The 25,146-nt window shown below is 47.2% G+C and overlaps 2 protein-coding genes across 2 annotated transcripts in view; both read right to left on the bottom strand.

Annotated features, from left to right (window-relative positions):
• The window catches only part of ADRBK2 (adrenergic, beta, receptor kinase 2), a 57,768-nt gene extending 41,685 nt beyond the window's left edge, over positions 1-16,083 (bottom strand). Inside the window, exons 1-2 of the mRNA XM_009889169.1 lie at positions 16,061-16,083; positions 15,640-15,716 (exon numbers count right to left, since the gene is read on the bottom strand). Coding sequence (XP_009887471.1) covers positions 15,640-15,716; positions 16,061-16,083 — 100 coding nt within the window. The remainder of the gene's footprint in view (positions 1-15,639; positions 15,717-16,060) is intronic.
• The window catches only part of LOC104290097 (beta-crystallin B3-like), a 369,903-nt gene that overhangs the window by 303,439 nt on the left and 41,318 nt on the right, over positions 1-25,146 (bottom strand). The gene's annotated exons all lie outside the window — the stretch shown is intronic.

A 25,146-nucleotide genomic window follows, 5' to 3' on the forward strand; every position in this document is an offset into this window, starting at 1 on the left:
TGCCACGGTGCCGGGAGGTCTGCAGGAAAGCTTTATTCCCAGGGATGATTGATCTGAGACTGATGGTTAAGGACAAGGAATGAAGACGGATCTGGGGACTGTGAGAGACCCTCGCGGAGCCTGGAGGACAGAGATGTGAATCTTTGGGGAAGCCAAGAAACAAAAACAGATTGCCAAGCGATGAGAGCGGCTTTTAGTGACCTGTAATTACTTCCCTAAAGATTTACAACAGAGGAAACCAGAGTCAGGATCTCCACTACCAGTCCAGAGTATTGCTCAAAAGGACCTAAAACTCCAAAGTATTAAGAAAAATTCAAAAGATTTTGTGGGTAAATTCTTCATTTAAGAAGTCCTGTTCTCTGATTTTTATCTTTTTTTTTTGAATGTTTGGCCTTAAACAATTAGCTCTTTCACAGCACAAATGCAAACATACTGCTCCTCCCTCTTCTTGCGTTTCCAGCTGTCTGCCCGCGCCACCCCTCTCCCCAGGTATCAGCACAACCAAAATCCTTCCACTGTCCTGAATTCAAACAAATCCAATCACAGCTTCATGGTCTCCACACTGGAAGTGTTTCTGTTTCAACCGCCCATCGTATCACCAGATTCCGCACTTCCACTGCAGCATAAAGGAAATCTCTTCTTTTACCGATGTTCTTAGATTGAGTGAAAAATTATTATCCAGAAACCACAGCTCTCAGATAATGGCAAAACTAATTGACAGACGCAGCATTGAATAAGTGACAGTAGTTTTAAGAAGTTCAGGGAGAATTGACGAAAAGCACAATAAGCACAGTTAACTACACACAGAAAAATAAGACCAAGAACAGAAAGCAGGAATTAAAAAAATGATAGCGTTAAGTAACAGATAAAAGGAACCAGCAATTATTTATGAAATAAAGATGCTGACAGCTTTCGCTTTAAAGATTTCTTCTTCTATATTATATAATTTCTGCAACAACCAGATCACTAGTTGTTAAGGGGAAAAAAAAGAAAATACTTTTTAAAAGCTTTTTCTGGTTAACACCAAAGTGATGGATGGTATCAATTATACATACAGCCCCCAGCTCCAAGCCTTTTTGTGGACAGTCCTGCACAGCCAAGTTTGCCAAATGCCATTAACTGCACTAACTCCAATTACCAAGACACAACGCCTGTCAAGGAGGGATAAAGACGACCCCGGAGGTTTGCAGCTCAGCCTTAACCGGCCGCTCGCGACCAGGTACGGATGGGGAGATGCCCAGAGCTCCAGGGGACTGGGGCGAGAAAGGCTGCGCCCGCTGGAGCGATGGGGCCGTTCCCAGAGCTCGTCCCCAACCGCACATGGTCCCTTCCACCAGCCTGGAGGGGACGAGGCGAGGGAATTCACTTAACCCATCTCTTTTTAAAAAGAACGTAATTTGAAATAAATATAGAAGTTAAAAGTATGTTTCTCTAACATGATATCAGAACATTTGCACGAAACCCTGACTCTTAGAATCATAGAATCGTTATGGCTGGAAAAGACCTTTACGACCATCAAGTCCAACAGCCCTCTAACTCTTCCAGGCCCACTTCTAACCCCCATCCCCGAGCACCAGAGCCAGACGGCTTTTAAATACATCCAAGGGTGGCCATTCACCCGCTTCCCGGGCAGCCTGCTCCAGCCTCCGATAACCCTTTCAGTGCGGATGTTGACCCTTAACTCAGCAGCAAGCCCCCACCCCACGCCTGACCCCGTAAGACCTGACTTTTATTCCCCAAATTGTGCGCTCCGCAGGACCAGGCTCGGGCAGAGTGCAGAACGGGGGTGGTCATACGCACTCCTGCCCAGCCTGGCCTGGCCACCAGCACCGCGCTTACAAGCTGATTATGGATTATACCGTTTTATTCCCCCGAGCAGCCTCCCGCACCGCTTCGCACTTCCACACGTGTTCCCACGCAGCCCACGCCACCCTTCTGCCACCACACGGCCGGCGGGTACCCACGGCTCCGGGCCCGTCCCCCACGAGCCCGCAGCTCTTCCCAGGCGATCCCGGGCTGGCACGTTTATCCATTTAACACGCACCACCCATGAGATTCTGAATTCACACCTCTGCGGCTGCCCTGGGGGGATGCAAGCCCAGCGCTCTGCAGCGAGACCGATGCCCAGGGGCCGTATCCACCCTAAAGCCCCCCCAAAACATCCTCCCAGCACGGGACTGCCCAGCGCTACTTGGAACAACAGAACTGGGCACCGCTTGGCCAACACACAGGACTTTTAAAAGCCACCTCTTTGTTAGCAGACTCCTTTTTTTTTTTTTAAAAAAAAAAAATAAAGAAGTAAAATCTGCAATGTAGAACCTTTCTCCTGCAGTTTTAACAAAGAAGTACAGCGCTCGGCCAGGACAGCTCTGCCACCGCGGCCGAGGGATGGCTGCTGGAGCCAGGCTGCCAGCCAGGCAGAGGGACGCGCGTCCGCCTTCTGCCTCCTCCTGCCGTCGAAAGGTCACCTCTGCATTCCGAACGCCGGGTCTTGATCTTCACGAGAATGTCAATTAACTGAGAGCATGGGATAGTAATAAAAAAGAGTAATAATTAATGAGGAACTCCGTAATAAAACAAACCTTGGCCAAAACTGCTCATCTCATTCTAACTGGACTTTTATTAGTATTTGACTCAAACACCCTTTTAACAGGAGTAAATAAAAATCTTATTAAAACAAACAGAAGTGACTAGGTGAGGCAGCAGAGCTAAAAATAGACACATTTAGCCCTGATATAAGTATTCACAATGTCAGTGATTGAAGGAAGCTGCAGCTATTTACAGCAGACCTGAACGTGGTCCAAAACGCTGATGTAGACTCTTTCGAGTAGGCAAAATAGTAAATCAGAAAACAAATACATCAAGCTGTTTCCAAATCCGAAGTAAACGCGCTGTGTATAAATACAGAATAATGAAATACAAGTAAGTGGCAACATCTGCACCAGAATCAGTCCCGGCGCGGTTCCTGCCGACCGCGGCTCACGGCTCCGGCTCCCCGGCAGACAGAGCTTCAGCCAACCTTCCCCGCACCAGGCTGGTGGGGAACGCGCGCTGGTGCTCCGCAAACCGTGCGACACAGGGGTTTGTCCTCATTTAGGGCACTTCAAGGGCTCTGCCCACAGCCCCAAGACCTCTCCTGACCTTTCCGATCTGGCCGAATTCAGGCAACAGCATAAAGAAGTCGGAGGAGCGCAGCCGGAGGGACACCTGCACGCGGCGCGATCACGCACGCCGCGTCCCCAGAGAAGCCTCTTGTGCAGAAGCGCCGAGGAAACTGCAGGGCAGCGTGCAGAACAGCAACACTCTACCAGCACGCCCCAGGGAAACGATTCTATGTCTACCTTTAAACCCAGTTGTTGGGTTTTTTTAACCATCTGCGAGAGCCCTCACCCGGAGGCGCGGCTTTGGTACCCCTCAAGGGACGGGCGCTGGGGACCGGCCCGGGGCTCTCCCCCACCGCGCGCTGCAGCCCCCGCACCACAGGGAGCCAGCGCCAGAAACACAGCCTCACGCTGCGCTTTTCTGCTGGAAAACTACCGTTCCTCCCAGTGTGCCATCTCGTGTTTTATCCCATTTTATTTCATTTGTCTCAAGTGCTGTAACGAGCCCACCATCAGTACCGGTAACAGATCTGGGTCCTAGAACATTAGGGTTAGAGGTCTATTATTAAACCGTATAAAAACTGGAATTCAAACCAGCCCGCAGTTGTTACAGAACCCCCAGTCAAATTCAAAACCTTGTTCTGTGGTATACGCAGGCAGTTGCCATAGCACAGGATAATTAAGACCACCTAAAAGCTCCAGAACTGAGAGAGCCGCCGATTTCCTTGTTCGGGAACAAAGAGACTTGCTACTACCAGGGAAAACTCATCTGCGTAGGAATCACGGCGTTGGCTAGGTACAAAGCCACAAAAATCCTCACAGCCCAGAAGGCACCACAGATTGCACTACTTTTCTTTCCAATTACGAGCTATTTGTCCTTAACCTATTTTTCCTAATAGAGCCTAATATACGTTCACTTTTCATTATAAATTATACATCATAACAAATTAAAAGGTATCTCTGTGCATAAAAAGCAGGGGAAAAGAACAAACTATATTTTACAAGACAGGACTTGCATACAATGGTGAGGAGCGCAGAACAATTTCCCTAGAACAGAATCAAATGGAGCTCGAAATTAGGCTGTAAGCTGCCAGGTAGCGTGTTTAATGACGGCTATAAATCATTATATGAAAATAAACTTTGGCTAAAGGGCTTCAAGAGTCTGCAAGGAAAATCCTTATTTTCCAGGCGTATTTTCCACGAGCTTTCACAGAATCACAGAACGGTCAGGGTTGGAAGGGACCTCTGGAGATCATCTAGTCCAACCCCCCACCCAGTGAAATCACTCACACTCGTTAAACCACGGTCAGCCGTCCTGCCCAGCGCTGGAGCTGCGCGTGCCTCGAAGCCCGCAGGAGCCGGAGCGCTGCGCGACTCCTCCGGCACACGCAGCCCCGACACACGGAGGAGCACTCCCAGAGTCCGCGTCAAACCTGGATACAGCCTTACAAGCAGCTCGTATACTGGCTCAGTGAGAGCAATCGATTATTATTCTGCTTCGAGCCCAGAAGAGCAGTAAGGAGCAAAATCCTCGAGGCGGATTACAGAGTCAGCGGGTCAGACGAGGGGGCGCACGGTAAAACCCCCTCCCGCCTCCTCGGAGAGCAGCCAGGGCTCCAGCGCTTCCAAAGGGTAGGACCAGCAGCTCGTCAAGATGTCAAGTGGTGGCATACCAATTCAAATGATAAAAGGATTTCTAAGGAAAAGAAGAATGTGCTCTATTTTTAACACGCAGCTGTAAATCATTAAAAAAAAAAGTGATGTCTGTGCTTCACCCACCGCACTTGCCACTGGATCTTTGCCTCAAGAAAAAACCCACCAACCCACCACGTATCATCTTAAGACCCTCATGAAATGTGCCTCTGAATATTGAACACTTAATAAATAATTTTTTAAAGCCATGAAAAGAAAAGAACAGGAAAAACTTAGATCTGAAACACATTTAGTACATATCTTTCATACTCTGGTCTCCCTTAACATGCAGAATTCCAGTCTACAAAAGAAGATCTATACGTGCTCTGGACGTGGATTATCAAAGGCATTCAGTGTATCAAAGGTGCACGAAAAAAAGGGTTGTACATATGAAAAATTAACTCTAAAAGACTGACTAATAGCACTAAACAAAGATACATAAAAGTATTCCAATTTTTAAAAGAACAACTAAACACAGAATTGAAGCGTTCCATTTCAATCAAACAGTTATTGCAAAGAACGCGATTAAATTCCTTCACTGGAGCTCATCAAGAAATACACAGCACTTGAGGTTTTGTTCCTTTTTCACTTGTAAACAGAAGAAACTCCCACCGCTTTTGCAAGTGGCATTAGCAGCTACGAGCAAGCTATTAGCAAGCTAACGAGCATTAGCAGCTTAAAAACGTCAGGACGGCTGGTTGTTATTTGCTGTATCGGCTCCTTCCCCACGTCACAGGAATATTCAGGCCCTACGAATGACGTGACAGTTGTTATTTTCTTGATCAGTATTTTTCCATCACACAACTTTTTAAAATCACTTACACAATGCAAGCCGATACCCCTTTATTACTGAAAAGCACACTATTTCTTTTGACACGCTCCAAGCTACGAACTGTTCACTGCTACGAATTATTTATCACCCAAAGTTCCCTGGGAGGTGTATTTCTACTTCTTGACAGGGCCTAGACCTGTGTGTGTGTGTTTTCTTCGGGGAGAGGGAGGCGACAGGCTCATTTCATGAAGACACGAAATAATTTCCCAACAGAAGGGCACCCTCAAGTCTCTGATGCCGGTACTCACCTTTGCCAGTACCGTTCAGTACCTTCACCACTGAAAGGAATCAAACTGTTCTGCAACGGCATCTAGGAAGGCCGTTGTACTGTGGTTAAAACCAAAACGCAAACCCCGTAGTACTCAGTCAGTAAATACAGACAGCACTTAGTTAGGTAAAGAGGAGCGAAACCACCCCAACAACAGCGACGGAGTGCGGATGATTCTCCTACGTGAATTTTGAAGCCTTCCTCTGGTTCGCTCTGTGCACTCCAAGAAGAAAGCTGCGAGGGCTGGAGGTTCAGAAACAGATGGCTCTGCTTCTCTCCAGACTCCTTCCCCTTCTAATCAAAGAAATTATCCACAGAAGTATCTAGAAACACTAAGAAACTGTTTTGCCTACTTCCGAACCTACCTATCCCACCACCGCAGACACGCACATGCTCGAGAGCGGAGTATTAGAGAGGCAGTGGCTGGACGTGACGCCGGCGGTGGAAAGAGGCCAGGAAAGAGAGGAGCAACTTCCCTATAAGGTCACTGGTCCGTTCCCCTACAGAGTTTGAAGATTCGGCGGTCTGATGGTGTACATTACTCACCTCCTGACAGTGCACCAAGTGACATTCTGCAGCAAGAACCTCGCAAATCCGGAGCTGTTCCCCGGGGGGCTGCAAGGTGCATTATGCATCGCTCTTTTACAGGACAGATATTGGTATAGAACAATAAAAGCGTCTGAAAGGCTTAGAGTAAATACCCATGTCTGGTCCCTGCTCTAGAAATGAATTCATGAGATAATGGATAGTCAGAGCTCTCCGGCTTCTCTGCGACTTGCTAACTGCTCAATCTCTTAAAAGCACTGCTGAAAGTTAGAAGACTTAACAGCTTCAGTAATTTAGATTCTACTTACTCTTCTCCTGGTTTCTGAGCTTTCCTCCTGTTACTAATGAGTTATCCCACTGAGAGGAATGAGCAGCACTGGCAGGACCAGAGAATCGGCTTTATTAGTAGTACAGAGCAGGTAAATCTCATTAAAGTTGTTATTATGCCACGTTACAGACATGGAAAACTAATATTTACCTATTTCACAGTGGTGTTCAGAGGCGTAATTGGTCTGTGAATTGTTTCAAGACACATTGATAAAAGCTCCACGGGAGTGCAACTGTTTCGGATTGACTGAGGAATTGGGGGAAGGAGGGGGAAATCAAGATTGTTCGCCATCGCTGTTTATACACAAGTAGAACATTCCATCAGCAATGGGCTAAGAAAGCTCAGGTAAGCGCAAGCAGATAGAAAACGCTATCTTTGGTACGGAAGTCACTTTCCACTATTTTAAAGATGGGTTTTACCATTTTAGTTCAAAGCTTTCCAAACCAGTCTTTGCAACCCGTCCTTGCAAGTTGGCAGCAGACCTGGCGAGCCACCAAGGCGTAACGAACAGCTCACCTAGCAGTAGGACCCAACGCTGGAGCCCCCCTAATCTCTGCCCCACATGCTCCAGCCCTCGCAGCATCTCCGGGGCCTCCTCTGGCCCCGCTCCAACAGGTCCATGTCCTTCTTGTGCTGAGGGCTCCAGAGCTGGAGGCAATACTCCAGGTGGTCTCATGAGAACGGAGCAGAGGAAGAGAATCCCCTCCCTCGCCCTGCTGGCGATGCTGCTTTTCACACAGCCCAGGATGCCGGTGGCTTTCTGGGCTGCCTGCGCACATTGTTGGCTCATGTTGAGCTTCTCATCCACCACCACCCCCAAGTCCTTCTCCTCAGGGCTGCTCTCCAGCCATCCTCCGCCCAGCCTGGAGTTGTGCTTGGGATTGCCCCCACCCACGTGCAGGACCTTGGCCTTGGCCTGGTTGATCTTCATGAGGTTCACATGGGCCCACCTCTCCAGCCTGTCCGGGTCCCTCTGGATGGCATCCCTCCCCCACAGCGTGTCAACCACTCCACACAGCTCGGTATCATCGGCAAACTTGCTGAGGGTGCACTTAATCTTACTGCCCATGTTACCATCAAACATGTTACACAGCGCCGGTCCCAACACCAACCCCTGAGGAACACCACTTGTCACTGCTCACCACTGCTCGACATCAAGCTGCTGACCACAACTCTTCGAGTGCGACCATCCAGCCAATTCCTTATCCACCACGTGGATACGGAAATGCCCATCCCTCGCTGGGACCCACACAGAGAGCCTTACGCCGACTGCCCTCTCCTCCTCCTCGGCTCCCCTCCTCGCACCCGCAGGCAGCCAGATGCCATCTCCCCCACACACCAGCAAAGCCGCTGGAAACGGAGCCGGAAGGAAAGGCTGGAGACTCGCCGCTGCAGGAGAGCGCTGCCGAAGCCTCAGGTGTGCAGCTGCGGGATGACTGAACAAATCACCGAGGGCCCATCTAATGCGAAAGGAATGAGTTTAGGTACATGCTTCCTGGGGAAAAACAAACCAACCTCTGAAATGTACACAACGCAGCGGCTGCAGGGGGTGTACCACAGCGCGGGCTTTGCTGCCTGGTGTGTATGTTTGCAGCAAACTTAAAGGCGGAGACATCCGAGTGACATTTCATCCAAATAATTTATCATTTGTTATCTCTATGTATGTCATATTTGTTATCTATCTTGCTCATCTTCTCTCCCACAATATTACTTCTGGAGTTCAACGTTTCCAGTCTGCCTGGAATTCTTGGTAATCTAACCCAAAAACTGTACAATTACACTGCTCTGCTGAGATAAAGACTATTTTCCCTAGGACTTAAATCTTGCAAGAACTACACTGTATATAAATGCTAATATGTATCAGCATGTGTACATTACCTATTATGTGAAGTTCCAGATAAGATAGGTATTTTTCCTATTTTAAAGCTCTGACTTAATCTGCAAGTCCACTGGGAAATCACACAACTGAGTTCCTTCAGCCCCTTCATGAAGAAAGGCGCGGGAGCATCGCAGGCTGCATCTCAACAAAGAAATGCTCAATTATTTATCATCACAAGAAAAACCAAAATGAATACATGCATTTTTTATCGTGACTTTGGATACTCTTTGTCCACGACGCACAAGATAGACACCTCCCGAAAACTGCCAGCAGGCAGAACGCACATAAAATCTGCAGTGGGAAACTTCGCCAGTATCTCTGTAAATGCTCTTCAATGTAATTCATGCAAGTACCAGGTTTATTTAACCACAAAATAAAAGTATGTTGAAAGAAATGTAGCTGTCAGTAACGTTTAAGTTATGACGTAAAAACTAGATCTTAAATCTAACACAAATTTGGTGAAAAAAAATCGCATACAGCAAAACAGACTGAGTTCTATAAGAAATCTCTGAGTGCACATTTTCTCTCTTTCACTGTCCCCACCCCAGTTTGATACAAGCGGAGAAGTGCTGTAAAGGAACAGCTCCGCCGTGAAATGTCTTACACTTACAGTTTCTGTTTCGCTTTACAATCACACAGTTTCCGACATCTACTTGCGGTTTGGGTTTTGTGTTGTTTTTAACCGATCATACGAACCGTGCAAGAAAAACACGGCTTCCACAGATTCACGAAGGCCTCCTGCAGCCTATCCGCAACCCAAGTTTTAGTCTGAACTTGAATTGAAAATAAGAAGTAACCGGAGAAAGAAGAAGATTTGTCTTCAAACAGTATTTTAAATATCATGTTTTGTTCCTATAGTTACTTCCTAATTTTGATGGTGTCCACTTCTGTATGGCGGTTGTCTTCCCCAGGTCAGAAAAGGAAGCCCAGCACAAAACCACTTGAACAAACAACCTGCCTTCTCGCTCTCACCCCGCCAAGCCAGCAACTATCTTCCCTGTCATATGGCTGCACATTATTTAACACCGATACACCAGAACAGAGTAAAATTATCGCAGCGACCCAACACTCACGAACGCTGTTAAGAAAGAAGTCCAAGGCCGTGACACTTTCAATCATTCAAGCCTCTGATCAGGAGCTAATGTACACCCCCGGCTGACTTTGGCTCTAAAATTACTGTGTTTTTAAAGACCCTTTAGCACAGGTTTTTGCGCAGCCCCTCCTACTCACCACCTGGGAAGGATGGAGGACCTCAATCCATCCCTGCGGGGACCGGCGCACATCAGCCCATCGCGGTGCTCATCCTCTCCAGCGCCGCCGGCCACCCCCGGCCCCGACGGCTCAGCTGGACCGCGGGGGGAGCAAATGCCGCTGGCACGACCCCCCCTCCGCTCACACCTCCGGCCCTGAGGGTGCAGACAAGCCTCCAGCTCCGGAGTCGTCACGAGCGGCTGGAAATGACTAGAAGCCAGATCTGCTGACAATTTTGCCATCCCCTGCTCATTTAATAGCCAAAAACCCAGGTGCTCTGCTTTACTCCCAACCAAGTTTTATTGCTTTCATTGTTATTTCCTCAGAGGACTATTTAATTAGTTCAGAATGCCAACGGCACATAGATCTTATGCTTAAATTAAACAATAGCTTAAATAATGCTCTAGGGAGGTACTTTTCCCAGCCTGTTATTTCTAGGTGTCTCGGGGAGCGCAGTGCGCTGTGCTACCACACTGGCAACAGAAAAAGGAAGAGCAAGAATGTTTTTCTCGAACAGATTTTTAACTCAAGATCCATGTAATGATTAGCATCAAAATTCTGAAACGATGAAGTATGACGGGTCCATACCTAGAGAAACAAAGCACCAGAAAGCATGACTCGTTGCCCTAAAAAAACCCTCTTTAGCTGTTCTCACCCAGGTTTGTTGTTTTGGCCGTTGGGTTGGGTTTTTTTCAACAGAAAGCTGTCCCTGACAAAGCTGGAGGAAACAGCAGCCAGAACGGCCAGGAGCACATTTCCCCCTCTCCGCAGAGGGCAGGCAGAAAAGTCCCTGCCCACAGCCGTAGGTTGTCTGTGCAGAAGGAACTACAAAATAGACCAACCGCTCGTCTGCTCTGGAAACTCAGCTGCAAAGCTACCAGAATATCCACTGGCTATGCTTCGCTGGAGCGGGATAAAGGGAGCAGAGAAGCCCGGAGAGAGCCCCTCACAAGACAGGCGTGTGTAGGAAGAAGCGCTCCTACAGATGGCAAAATGCTCACCCCGGCTGGGAAGACCTCCAACTTGGAGCCTGCTGATTTCAGAGGATATAAAAGACCGTTAAATGAATCACCCCAGAAAGATCATTCCTCGCTACACAGAAGGGGATGGTAAATAGGAAGAAAAAAAAAAAATAATGTTTGTAACTTGTTACGTCAACTACAAGTTTTTTTAATTGGTTCTTTTTACGAGTGTTAAATCTCAAGAAGGTAAAACAGAAATTAGATCCAGCTTCAGGGGAACAAATGCAAGTTACTTACTAGGCAAGATGAAAATCTTACATTGCAGCCCGAGCAGCTGCTGAAACAGCTAAAATATGTTCTGTTCTCATCTTTCCCCAAGACCCAAACCCATCGGCTCGGTGGAACAGATGAGAAGCTGAGAAGGGTGTAGACAACCTGCCATGTCCCACCAGCTTCCAAGCAGCCACCAGAGAACCCAATGCTGAACCCAAGCCAGGACCTGAACTCGTAGGATGCTTCACCGTCACATCCCAGAATTTCTAAGCCAACTTTATTCACTGCCTCCCGGGTAGATGCAATTTGTCAGGAAGTCCAGTGTCAGACACAAGAGTCACTGAACTATAACCGGCAACAAGTCTGCTTATTTAACTCCAATAAGCAAGATAATCCTGTTCTAAGGTAATATAGTGACCTAATTCACTCCCTTCACCACTTGGCAGTTCCAGGCGCTGCAGCAGACCCCGATGCGCCCGGCAGCTCCGCGCACTACAGCTCCTTCCAAACCTGCCCTCGGACAGGGGTGTTCTGGCGAGCGCGCCCACCCTGCAGCGCCGGGCAGCACGAGAACAACCCCACGCGCGATTTTAACGCAGTGGTGAAGCAGAGTGGATTCCACGTGTAAATTACAGACACCGGGATAGCTGAAAAGGTCTCTTTTTCTAAAGCAAACTCATAATGCGGCGTTGTAGCAAACAGGATGTGGTAAAAAGAAAACTAGCTAAAGGTGGTTACGCACTCGGCTTCGAGACATGCTGTACTTCCCCATGAAGCTTCTGCTGTGGAGGAAGCAGCTTCTGCAGGAACAGCCGGCTGCTGGGCTATTAAGCGCTGCCAGAGCATTTTTCTGGGTGGCTCTATTATCTTCATGTCCTCTGACTCATTAGGCGATTCTTAGAGAGTTCAAGATCATTCTGGAGCATCGCTCCTGCAAACAGTCGTGCCGTCTTCAAGAGATGAGAGCGACCTATTTGCTTTCACGAAGAAAAAGACGTAAACAGAGGACGGACACTTGTTTATGCAAATCTTAGGAAGTCTCCAGGCCATTTTCGTCCCTGGAAGGACGGCTGACGGAGTTTCCTGCGCTTATTTTGATCCTGAAGGGCAAAGCAAAGGTTTTGGTGCCCAAGCCCAAGCTGCCCAGGCGATTCCCTGCAGTCGCACACCTGGGGGAGGTGGCAGGGAGGGAATTTGGGCCAATCTTTTATACTGGGACCTGGAAAGCACTGATCCTAAAAGGATTTAAGGGCCCATTAAGGATAAACACTTGCAGCTAGTAAGACCAGCACCATAATTAGACATACTCATAGGAAAACATCCAACAGGAACGACTCCATGTACGACATCAGAAAGACTTGGATCGGGCCACTGATCAAAGCCCTGGGTTTTATATTTGAAAGAAGGATACTGAAAACCAGGAAAAAACAACCACCTGGAGCTGCAAGAAAGAATTGTGGTGTGGGAATTAAAAAAAAAAAACCACAAACAAAAAAGCTTAGCAGTGCTCATCTACATCACTTCCCAAAGGAAAAAACAGGCAGCTTGATGAAGTTTTATCATTAGTATATAAGGATAAAGCACCGTACGCTAGACAGCTCTTTAACTGAGAACATAAAGGCACAGGAAGAGCCAGCAGCAGGGGGACGGACCGGCAGAATTACAGCTCGCGATGAGAGACGTGTTTGACTCGGGTTGACTTCAACCCCCCCGAGCAGGAGCTGCCTCCCGTGGGGCGTCCGCCCCAGACCCGCACAGGTCCTGAGCCGCCGTCTCTCCGCTTCCCCGCCATACAGAGAGACAACAACAAGAGTAAAAAGGTGATTAGACTTTTAATTACCTCACCATATTTATTTTCACAGCCCTTTGCATAATGCTTGTCTAAAATTGAAGGTACTTTACCACAAGCAATTATGCTAATGGCTGGAAACAGAACTAATTTAATGGCAAAGAACAAGCTAGAAAATGTAATAAAATTCAAATGAACAACCACAGTAAGGAAATACAACATTTTCCAGTGCAGTGCAAAGTCTTCTGTTAAAAACAGTCATGTTTATCTTTAATCTTCTTTTTCATCCATTCTAAGCCCTACTTCAGAAGAAACCGGCTTCAGAAGTAACCGAAACTCCTGCCAAGTGGTCACAGAAGACCTCCTCATTTCCAGGTAACAGAGGGCAAGTACTGCTATGAGTGTACCACGGGCAAACCTCTCCGCACATCCATGAACTATGCATCTCAAGATCTGGGCGAGAAACTAACATGTTCATGAAACTCTGGGCTCTAAAATTCCAGGTTTGCTGGCTACCAACATGGGGGGAAAAAAAAAAAGAAAGATACAATCCTTCCAAGGTTACAGTTACTAACTATAATTGCGGTAACTTATCAACATAACTGCAACGTTCTTCACTGTTCTTTGCAACCAACTGTTAATGAAAAGTATTCAGTTACATAAATAGAAATATCCGTTACACATGAGCTGTTCTGTTTGACTGCTTTTTTTTTAAGGAGAAAAAAAAAAACAAAAAAAACCCCAGCTTCTTCATTTCATTGCCACCAAACAGAATGAAGCTATAGCAAAATATTCCTGCTTCAGCAGAGACATCTAAACTGAAGCACACACTGAGAGATGTCAGTACAAGCAAATGAGGTATCCATGCATTTACAGCATAACACTTTTGGCCGGAATAAAAAGTCATAGTTTTTATGCACAAAGATACAGACCACACTTCAATTACTGTAACACAATGGAAAGCTCCATGCGACTGCTATGAACACATCCCTCAGACTGGTGTTTCCACAACCCTCGTCGTACGAAGCTATGAAACCCATTAATGACAATCTGTGGTATTATACAAGAACGCTATTTATTTTAATCTGGCAACGCTTAAAACTCCCACTCCAGAATATTCCCACACCTACTGAGCCACACATTTCCAGGCAACCAGGAAAGGCGGACGTTTCTGCTCCGGCCAGGAAAGGAGACCAGCTACAGCTCAACCAGCCCAGAGACGCCCCAGTGCACCACCTTCCCCGGCAAACAAGGCCGGGCGGCACGTGGTCCCTGGGCATTTGCTTCCACTGCTAATTACAGTCTCGGCATATTTCAGACAGGAATAGATCCATTGATCTCCTCGAGTGTTCCCAGCCCATTTGATGGGGTTTGTCCCCATTCTGCGAGACAACAGCAGCTGTACCATCCCAGCAGATGTCTGCCAACCCACTCCTCACATCTACTGGATGAAGTGCTCACAACCCCTCGTGAAATCCCTTTCCCCACCTTATAATCCATCCTACTACTAAAATGGTTTTATTCATATCCAGATCTTTTTTAATTCACATGTTAAGCCTCTGGAAAACTGACTAACCTCACCATTTCTGCAACAGCTTTTCTGGTTTCGAAGACTGTTCGACCTCACTTCCCCCTTTCATAACCTACGTAACACCCTATTTCAATACTTCCCTGTGGGTCATATTTAGCAGACTGCTAAGTAAGGTCTGCTCATTCCCACTGCTCTTTCCTGGGCTCCTTCCAGCAGGTCCATGTATATTCTGGAGTCCAGTGCCAGGATGGACACAATATTCTGCCAAAAGAGGATTACTTCACATGCCTCGCTGGCCACAATCCTGATTTTATATTTAGTGGTGTGATCCAGCTGAGACAGTACAACCTACAGCTCACTGTAACAGCCAAGTCAATTAAAAAATCTACCTGTTCTCCACCCTGTATTTCTATAATTACTCAGCACAGAAGACCCCGCTTGTTTTGACTGACCAGCACTGCATTTTTTCCCCCTCCTGTAGTTCATGGAGAGCTTTTGTAATTCTGTCCTCGTCCTCGGTGTGGTTACAGTCCTTCTCAGCACGCAAGCAGAACACAGAGGTTCTTCACCCCAGCGTGCACACTGTCAACTGAAACGCTGCGGCATAACTGACCTCTGACGCTCTCGTGCAAACTCCCTGCATCCATCCTTCCCCGCGCACAGGGAAGCGCTGATAACTGTCCTCAAGTCAATTTTCCCAACAGTTTCACCCCCTGCACGCCGCAGTTTCACCCAGGCCACATCTCCCCGTGTCGCTAGCAAGAACACGGTGTCAGACAGTCAGGACAACACGCGTGGTATCTCTCCTACTACTGCTCCCTTTATCAACAAGGCTTATTACCCCTGCAGAGGAAGAAAAAAGTTTAACTGATGTGACACATTATATTGTTGACAAGCCCATACCAAGTAATAGAATTTTCTCCTCGATGTTTCCAAATAATTTAATTATTTTTCCAGTAGTTTTCCAGAACATGAAGTTAAGTTGACAGATTGCCTTGCTTCGTCTTCTTCCCTTTCACAACATTTCATTTTATTGAAGACCTTTGTTTTACTAAGCCCTGTCCGTGTTCCCGTGTTCATCAGACCACCTACGCCACCGATTTTTCAGCAGCGGTTACAGAGAAGTGGCAGGCAAGCCGATTTTAAAAATATTTACGTGAGTAACATTTCATTGAAATCTGACTTACCAATTTTCTGATGAAAGATCTTGTCGAAGGTCAATTCACCCCTCTCCTCAAGGTATTTCTGCATAACACTGCGGATACTGAAAGGGAAAAGGAAAAAAAAAAAAGAGTTAGTTGAAACTGCTTATTTTAAACCAGACCTTTAACATACTCTGGAGAAAAGGATCACTAAAATGAAGCATCAGTGTAGAAGACTCATGCAAAATGAATACCAGTGCCCATCTCCTGCATCAACGCACAGGAGGAGCGGCTGCCTGCTGCTCTGGCGGAAGACCACGAGAGTGCATTGGACTGCAACCACTCCCGCCACCGGCCTGCAGTCACGTCACAAACCCGGGGAGATGGCCGAGTTCACAGAATTCAACATTGCAAATTACTTTATGAAAATTCAATCTTCATCTCTGACTACCTCTCCAGACATCACCTCACCAGCCTGAACTTCGCCATGTACTCTCGATACTGTGATTTTTAAGGGTTTGTTTTTAAAGGTTCTTGGAGTTTGAGGTACACAAGAAAAATCACTTTTCCCCACTGTAAATATTAATACCATCCAGTGTAGAATATTAGTAATATTACTATTTATTCAGTGTAGAAGAGACAAAGCTTTTACATTCCAACCTTAAGGTACCAATAGCCTACACCACACAGCGTGATGTTGCTAGAACTCCCCTTCAGGGCTATACTTATCTAATACAGTTTGAAAATACCACAACCGAGTATAAACTCGGGAAAAAAAAAGAAAAAAAAAGCCATTGGTGATTGCACATAGTTCCCTTCACGGTACGCCACTAGAGAAGCGAGAGCACGGCAGTCTAAAGGAGAGCTCCCCGGCTCTCCCGGGGCTGCCCAGCGGGGTTTCTATCCCGGTCGGGTACTTGCGGGTGGGGTGGAAGGGCAGGACGGGGTTGCCACCACCGAAGGCTGGGTGCTCCTCCCGGAGACCACGCACGGCGGGCTGTACCGCGGGAGCTGAGCCCTGGGGTCACCGCACTTCCCAGGGGACGTTCTGGCCAGCGCCTCCTTTCTTTACTCTTGCCTCAGGTTTTAGCTTGCACCTTGTAAAATAAACGTACGAGTCAATCAAAGCTCCATCAGGCTGTTAACACTGCAATTGCCATATATCATTTGGAAAGTGAGCCAACATAAGCTCCATTAGGCCCCTAGCTTGGCTGCAGTGCACTTAACAGCTACTTTGCCTAATTTATAATGTCACAATCACTCATTTAAACCACATTAACAAAGATTTCCTTTATTCGTCAAATAACCTCAATATTCATTTTAATATAATGCCTATAAAAATTTCATACGGGCCACAATACAAGTACATCAATTTTAAAATCAATGGAACCCAGCGGTACCGCGCCTCGGTAAAACAACTGTATTGTCACAGCATTAAGGCAAAATTCCACTAGACTTTTTCTGCTTCCATTTTTAAAATTGGTATTTTCATACATACTATTTACTTTTATAAAAATCACCACAAATACCCTGTACAAAGTACTCGTGCCCTAAACAAGGTTGTTAAATACCACTCACGTTTCTGTAGACGACTGAGCCCCTAATCCTTGTAAAACGCTGACTCAGAACTACTTCGTGTCAGAAAGACGCTGAAAAATCTCTTTCTGAAACGCAGCAGAACAGGCCGCTTCTCATGGACAAATTTCAACATTTTCTGGAGAGGAAAAGCTAGATTTCTGTGGTTATTTCTCATCCATCTTTTCTCTCAAGCCTCTTCCCTCACTAAGCCGTGGCCGTGCAGGTTTGGCTCACCGCGGGCAGCAGAGCCCTGATGGCGGCAGACCCATCGGACAGTGCCGCGAAGGGCCGAGCCCGTCCCCTCTCACCTGCCCACAAGGACCCCCGCACCAGCGCTCCTGCGAAACCTCACCACTGTTAACAAACACCTCCTCCATCGTCTCTGAGGGAGGAAAGCATCGCCGCTCCTCCTCCTCCAAGGAGGACCCGAGGCGTGAAGCCTGAATGACTTGACCAGAAAAAAAGTCTATAATAAAAGCCCAGAAATTAACTCGAAAGCCCTCAACTCCCATCGAGGAAATTATTCTATTCATAATTTTTGTGCATATCTTAAAGGCCCACACGGAAGGCAGATCTATGAACGCTGCGATCCAAAGCGAGAACTCCGGAGGTTAACCACCACATCACGATTAACAAGGACTGGGAGGGCTGAACGTTGTTAATCAGGTTTCAGACTATAAATTATTCAGTGATGAACTTACTAGTCTTTTTGTTTGTTCGTTAAAAACTGGGTCTACTCTCTGTGTATTTTCACAACCTAAACAACATTCTGATTTCAACCGAAAAGGAAGCAGTAAATAGAGACCATGTTCTGTTCCGGGGAAAAGCAAGGTAGGAAAACAAAACTGATCACGTAATTGACAGAATTGCAAAATTTGGCCGCCTGTTCTATGGGTGGATTTTAAAAAACATACATCCTAGCTTAACGTGTTTGAAATGGGGGCCGTGAAACTTAATTCTTTGCAGAAATCCATCCAATGTTAGCACAGTGATGGCAAAATACCTCTAGTTGTACTGACACCTTGCCGTACCGGTGTGCACGGGCAGCACAAGCCCCGCGGCTTCCCCCGGGGCCGTGGAGCAGCACGGTTGGGCTGGCAGGAGCCCGGGGAGGGCAGGAGGCACAGGAAGGTTTGGGAGATGCCGGCAGCTCTGCCCGCTCCTTCCCTCTCCATCCCTCTTCTCCCAGGGCCACCTTCCCCTCGCCTCTCCATGCTCACGGGAGGACCACCTGCAAATGAAGGTGGTGTGCAGCACCAGGGGCCACGGAGGTCCCTCTCCTCGGCCTCCCGGGTGACCCCAGCCATCGGCGCTGCCCAGCCCAGCGCCCCCACTTGGAGCACTCTTCGGCAACGTCCCGTTCCCACCGACCGCTAGACCATTAGTAACATAATAAGCCTTTTTAATAATAATGACATCAAGAAAGCTTCCCTCTGCTCGAACAAGCGCGCTGCAAGAAATTACACAAACACACCCTAGTCTAGACAACGGGAGAAGATAATGAAAAATTTAACGTATGACTGAAGTGTCCAGGAAAACACTCTGGTTGTGTAACGAACAAATCTCTCCAACGTTTCTCTCCTCCTCCCCCTTGACATCACGCGCTTCTGCTCTGACGGATAACATGTCAAAGGCACAAAACGTTTTTGCAGCTACAGAATCTGAACAAAGCTGTAAAACGATCACAGGCCACGGGAGCCCACACGGCATTCCAGCTTCTAGACAAGAGGCTTGCACCTTCAAAATCTCTGCTCCTTAGCCATATAAATAAACAGGAATCAATTACATGGAGTGGACTATGACTACCCAGAATAATCGACTTCTAATTCTTACACGGCAGTTAAAGGTAAAAATCCTACTGAGTTCAAAAGAAACAAAGCAGAATCCGTATGTCCTTTAAAAGGATGGAATTTTTTTAAATATAGCCTAGCGCATCCCACAAACAGGAAGGAAGGTTCCCTCTCTGCCTTTGTGTATCGAATCATTAGTTGCCCTGCACGTAAACAATCGGGGATTAAAAGCTGCATTTCACAGAAAAGCAGCCATTTCTAAAAAGCTTTCCATATCCAAATATGCTTTCAGCGCAAACAATGCGCTAATGCGAGAAGTGGACTTTTTGCGTAAGTTCATCTCAGTTCACAGCAGGATCCACCTCAGCAGCAACACTCAAAATAAGCAGAAACAAAAGCTGGCTCAAAAAGAAATCCGGGCAGACTTCAGAAACAAAAGCATATCGGACTGTACTGTAGCAAAACCTTTTGTCCATATATTTACTTCAGAGAGGAAGAAAACAGCAAACAACAAAAATTTCAGAAACCTTCAGTTTGCCATCCACATGCCTCAAGTAAAACTGAAATAACAGGACAAATATATTTAGGGGAAATCACAGGTCAGGCTTAAAATTTTGTGAGACAGGCGACTTGGACTCTGGATACCTCTTTGCTGGTTTAACCGGGACCACATTTAAGCGGGTACCGGGGAGGAGGGTGCAGCCCGTCGCCCCGCGCCCAGGTCAGCCGGGGAGAACTAACACAGTGGTGAGATGGTAAAGAAGTTTTGGGAGTGGTTTTTAACTGCAAACAAGACGAGCACCTCGCTCCCCGGCGATGCAAACGGCACCCACGTAGGGCGGCAGGCTGCTGCGGGGGCCGTGGGCGGCAGGGCGCTGCGGCACGGCGACGGGCGCTCAGGCGGCGCGACTCTGGCAGCCCCGGGGGAGAAGCTGCCCTTAAAGAAAGGGCTGAACGAAAACACCCGGCTTGAGAAGCAGCTCGGAGCACGCTGCCAGCCCAGGAGCAGGCGGAAAGATGACGATCTGCATCAGCAGCAAACCATAAACTTTGTGAAGAGCACAGGTCGCTCGGTCAGCTCCTCCACTTCCCCAGAAAAGGGGTTTATTACAGGTGTGAGCTGAAGAATCCGTTCAAAGGAGCTTTAAGCCGCCTCCTGAAGCTCTAGTTACTCTAGCCAGCATCCTGGTCTTTCAGACTTGATCAAAGAAATCCACGGAAAAGCAACCTTTACGGTTAAAATGCATTCTGTAATTAAACGGTTCTCGCCGTGTACAAGCAGGCGCGGCGGCACGCAGTCCGGCAGGGCGCAGGCAGCCGTCGCAGCGCCAAGGTCGGCACCGGCAGAAGACGCCAACTTGAAAACACGTCTCCCGAAGAACTGAGAAGAAAACACATTCTGTTCTTTCTAACACAGAAAAGGACATGTGTACGGCAAGAGCAACCCTCCCTCTGGGGCGAGCTGCGCCAGGAGCAGCGACGCAGGAGGTGCCTTCCCGGGGGAGCTCACCCCGGAGCATCTGCCCTCGGCTGCCGCCAGAACCACACGCCAGTGCCGACGGCAATAGCTACTCCTGCCGTTCAACCCCCCATAACAGATCAGTAATGTTCCGTGACTCCAGGGGTAAGCAGAAATCACACTTTGCCGGGTGTATGAGTGTACCTGCAGCCGCGCAGCCCATGGGACGGCACTGGCGCCCCAGAACAGTCCATCAGGCAGCCCGGAGCACGGCCGCAACGGATGCGGGCGTATGCTGAAACTAGAAGTTACGGAGGACAATCAAATAAACAGCATTCACTTTGACATTTCCTAAAAGCTCTGCTATTAATTTCTGAGATGCATGGATTTTTGTCCCCACAGGTGTGTTGTACTCAATTATGCAGGAGCTCTTTTGAAAGCATCTCGCACCTAGGAAATGGAAAGGGTAAAGAAAGATGCGATGGTATGTGTATGTATACATACCCTTACTGTTGGAACTAGATCAAGAAGCTACTTATTATTGGCCTTCTTACTACTGTATCTTAAAGGAGCTTTTAATTATTTATCATGAAAGCACATTATTTTTTTCTTATAAATCAATAAGAGTTCAGAGTTGTGGGATATTATCTATTGTACAGATGCACACATGCACACCACAGTTGAGAAAAAAAGATGTTTGGCCTTATTGCAAGCATTAAAGAATCATACCTACATTAAGAAGGTGCAGTTACACTCACTAATATATTCACCTATACGCTGAAACAGAAAAAGGAGAACAGAAAAACAAACCAAGAATGAAATGGCAGCTTTACAGAGGCTGGCCTGAGGAAAGCGGAGTTCAGTATTTAGCTCTACCAACATTTCCTGTATCATCTTGGGCAAGTCATAAACATCACCTGCCTCAGATCCCCAGTCTGTAAAATAAAGCCATTTTTCTTTTTTTCCCTCCTCTTTGCCATCAGGGCAGGTATCGTCCTTCTGCCATGTGTGCATCTTGCATGCCACACGCTAAGCTCCTCATGGCTCCTGGCACATCCAAAAACTACTCCAATACTAATAATTATTTCAAGAAAATGCTAGATGCTCAGCAACTGAACTACCTCTGCCTTTGCCAACCTTTTGCTCTGCCCCTCACCGCCTTCCTGCTCTCCGCACTCTGAGTGTCCCACTCCCACGCTGGACATTCCATTTATTCTTGACCGCTTTCTCCTCTTCCATCCTGTTATCACTCCCCATTTGCCCTTTTCCCAATCTCTCTCTCATCCTGTTCTCACCTTGATTTCCGCACTGTTATTTATCTCGTCCCTTCATCCCACCCAGCTTTCATCTCTACTTTCTTCTTCGCCTTCTTCTTCTTTCTTCTGCACAAACGCACCAGCCCGCGCGCAGGGAAGCCTCACAAAGCCCACAAAGACGTGAGCGTGCCCGCAGCCAGAAAATAACCAATTTCAAACGAGAAGAAAAATCTAAAGTCTGAGGTATAATACTACCAATGTGTCATTAGTAATACAGTTTCTCCTTAGAACGATTTTTACTGAGGTTTTGCAGAGTAGGAAAAAAAAAAAAACAAGTCACACAACAGATGACAGGGAGAAGGAAAGAAACACCTCAACAGAAAGAGTAAATCTGTGCGACTGATTACTAACGATGCTATTATTTTCTTGTAATATGTTCTTCACTGGCATGAAGCACCTCTCCAACCGAACAGACAACTCCCCTTGAAGGAGAGCGTCATCTGCAATGGGTCACTGGACCACAGCCCCCGGGTCAGCTTAATCGCCGCTTTGGGGGGGACAGCGAAGGGTGGACACGTGCTGCAACCGGGGAAAAAGAACTGCCTTCCCTCCTAGGTAAGAGATAAAATATCCTGAACATAACACAAACCATTCGATCCCTTTCACGTTGCTTCCTCTCAGACTCGCACCCTGTTCAAAGTTCAGCAGAAGTCAATACTTCTCCAAATGATTTTGTTCTCAGATGCTGTGAAAGGCATTTTACACACTGCAACTTTCGTTCAAGCAATTAATGGGGCAAAGTCAATTCCCAGCACGTAAAGCCAGAAAGGACCATTAGACCATCCAATCTGATGTATTTATCTACTACTTGTAAAATTCCGCATTTGAAGAGGAAACAGATCATTAGAAGACTGTGAAAAAACGTTTTTGGAGAACAATGAAATAACATGGAAAAATACATATTCCTTTTGTTCTTTTACTTTTGAGCATCCTATAATACCACTAGACTACCCCCGAGAGCCGTGAAATATCCAACCGACTTCATTATTTCATAGAGAAATAAAATGGACCAGTGGTGCTATGCTAATTAGTGCCCACGCCCGTTCTACTCTTAGTCTCATTAGCTGACAAATCGAGTGGCCATGAGTGGAACCCACTGGTTTCGTCCCCCTCCAGAAGCCCACCCCGACCCCGCGGGGCGCACACCTACACGCACAGCGGCGCTGCCGCACAACCCACCCCGGCCATTCACGCACCGGGTGTCACACGGGGCAAGAACAGGGCTCTGCCGTTTGCTACCCCAAATTCGCCTGGTTTTAGCCCACTTGCCCTCTGCGCACACCCACTGAAGTTTACGCTGAGCCCGCTGCCAAGTCACTACAGCGGACTAATGCTCTTATAATTGTCCAGGGTGATTAACAGCATATTGCACCCGAGAACCCTGTTTGTGATGGAAGGGATTAACGCCCTGCCACACTTTCCCACAACCCCCCTCCGGCGCGTGCATCTCACCCAGGAGGCGAAGCAGCTTCACTTATGCAAATTGTATTAATGGAGAAAGTTTACAACGAGGGAGCCAAAAGCAATAGCTACGGAGCTCCGATTTCAAAACACGCACTTATCCTCATGCTCCTTGAGGATCATTTGCATGATCATTGCTGAAATCTGAAACTAATACAAAAGCTTCTAAGTACATGAATTTTTCAAGAATAATTACAGGGAATTGTACTGTAAAGGACGTGCCCTTCCACCAGAACACTGCTACTGAGAAATTACGAGACACAGAAACTGGAGCAAAATCACACCTTCTCGCTCCTATTGCAATTAAGTAATTTGTCAATCATAATTTTTTTTATTTAAACAAATACAAAATTGCTGAGGACACACCAATTCTTTCTTTTAATCTTTCAGTATCTATAAAATGTTTAGAGTTTTCTTTAAAAGTAGCGTGCGAGTATAAACACTCACTGAGCCACCGAGAACTACGGCCAACGTTGACTGAAACACACTAGACTCGCCTGTGATTTATTTATTCATTTATAGTCTCAGGATGCAATTTTACAGTTTTAAATGTTTATTTGCACTAGCCAAATCCATCAAAAAGTTGCTAAAATTGGACCAAAGATCCTGCCCCAAAGGCCTTTGAACCGAAAGCACGACAGGGTCAACAACTACAATTCAAAGCACTGGCAGAACGGCGCAGAGCCATTACAGCCAAAACCTTTTCTTTTTTTTTCTTTCCTTTATAAAAGTGCATTTAAAAAGTTTAGCAATGCAAAATTGATTAGAAGTGAAAACTGTTATGAAATAGCGGGCCTAAGAATCAGATCATCTCAGAACTCTTTTAAACAAGTTGAAACTACAGAAATGTTCCCCTATTTTTTTCTCCCCGGTGGAAACGGTCCCCTGTGAAGAGGCGAGCATCGCTCCGGAGCCTCGCACCCCAACTGCCGCAGCAGCCCGCCTCCCAGCGCACAACAAAACCAGAAGTGTAAAATTGGCTTCATTGGGGTTTTTTGGGTTGTTTTTTTTTTGCGTCTCGTTGTGCCTTTTAACCTGGCAGTTATTTAAAGGTCCCGGAAGTAAGGGAGATGTGAAGAAGGTAACCACAATCATTAGATCAATTTGGAAAGAAGATTGGAAAAATCTGGGATAAAAAAAAGAAATTAAAAATAAAAAAAAAACTCAGCGGACTGATGCACCGAGACACAGCATCGCTTAAACGTGAAAAGGAACAGTGTGATGGGGAAGACACGGGGAAGGCAAGCTGGAGGCTTCAGAAAACCAGCAAATGATAAGAAGGCTCAGGAAGGAGAGTCACCTCAGGGGCGCTACCGCAGAGACCCCTAAAACCCGCTCAGGGCTGGGAACCAACACCGGGAAAGCCACGGGGCAGCCAGCAAACCGCCAGCGACGACCCAACTCCTCCCTGACCGGTTCCGCTCGCGGCACAGCCAGGCTCGTTCCACCACACACTTGAGGTACAGGAGTACAACGCCTACCCGTGTTTTGTCTTCTTTTCATTTAAGGTTCAGTTTAACAGAAACTTGTATTTCACTGAGCTCTGCTTTCCCTTCCGAAATTAAGACAGAAGCGTAACAAACAGAAGAGCAGCCAGGCAGCATCCCCAGAGCTGCCGTGTGGAGGCCGCGTTCTGCGCTCTACCCTTGGGAGAGGGGGGTCTTCCTCGAAGGTCTGAAGCATTTATTGGGTTCCCCCGGGGCTTTTTCAGTATTCTGGGAGGATGCGGAAGCTATTGGGAGCACTTTTCTCATCTGCGCCTTACGCAGAGGTAGCAACTCCTCCTGGGGGATGAGCAGCATCCCTTCCCGGCTGCACGCAGAGCCGCTGCGCCGATTCCCCCTCCGGCTGCAGCCAAGTGCCGGCAGGTCGGCGCGCAGCTGGTGCTTGTCTGGTGTGTCGCAAAACCCGCCGCATCAGCCGCCCTGCATTCCCGTTGACATTTAAT

This window comes from Charadrius vociferus, unplaced genomic scaffold (genome assembly GCF_000708025.1).
Source record: "Charadrius vociferus isolate BGI_N301 unplaced genomic scaffold, ASM70802v2 scaffold567, whole genome shotgun sequence".
Lineage (NCBI taxonomy): Eukaryota > Metazoa > Chordata > Aves > Charadriiformes > Charadriidae > Charadrius > Charadrius vociferus.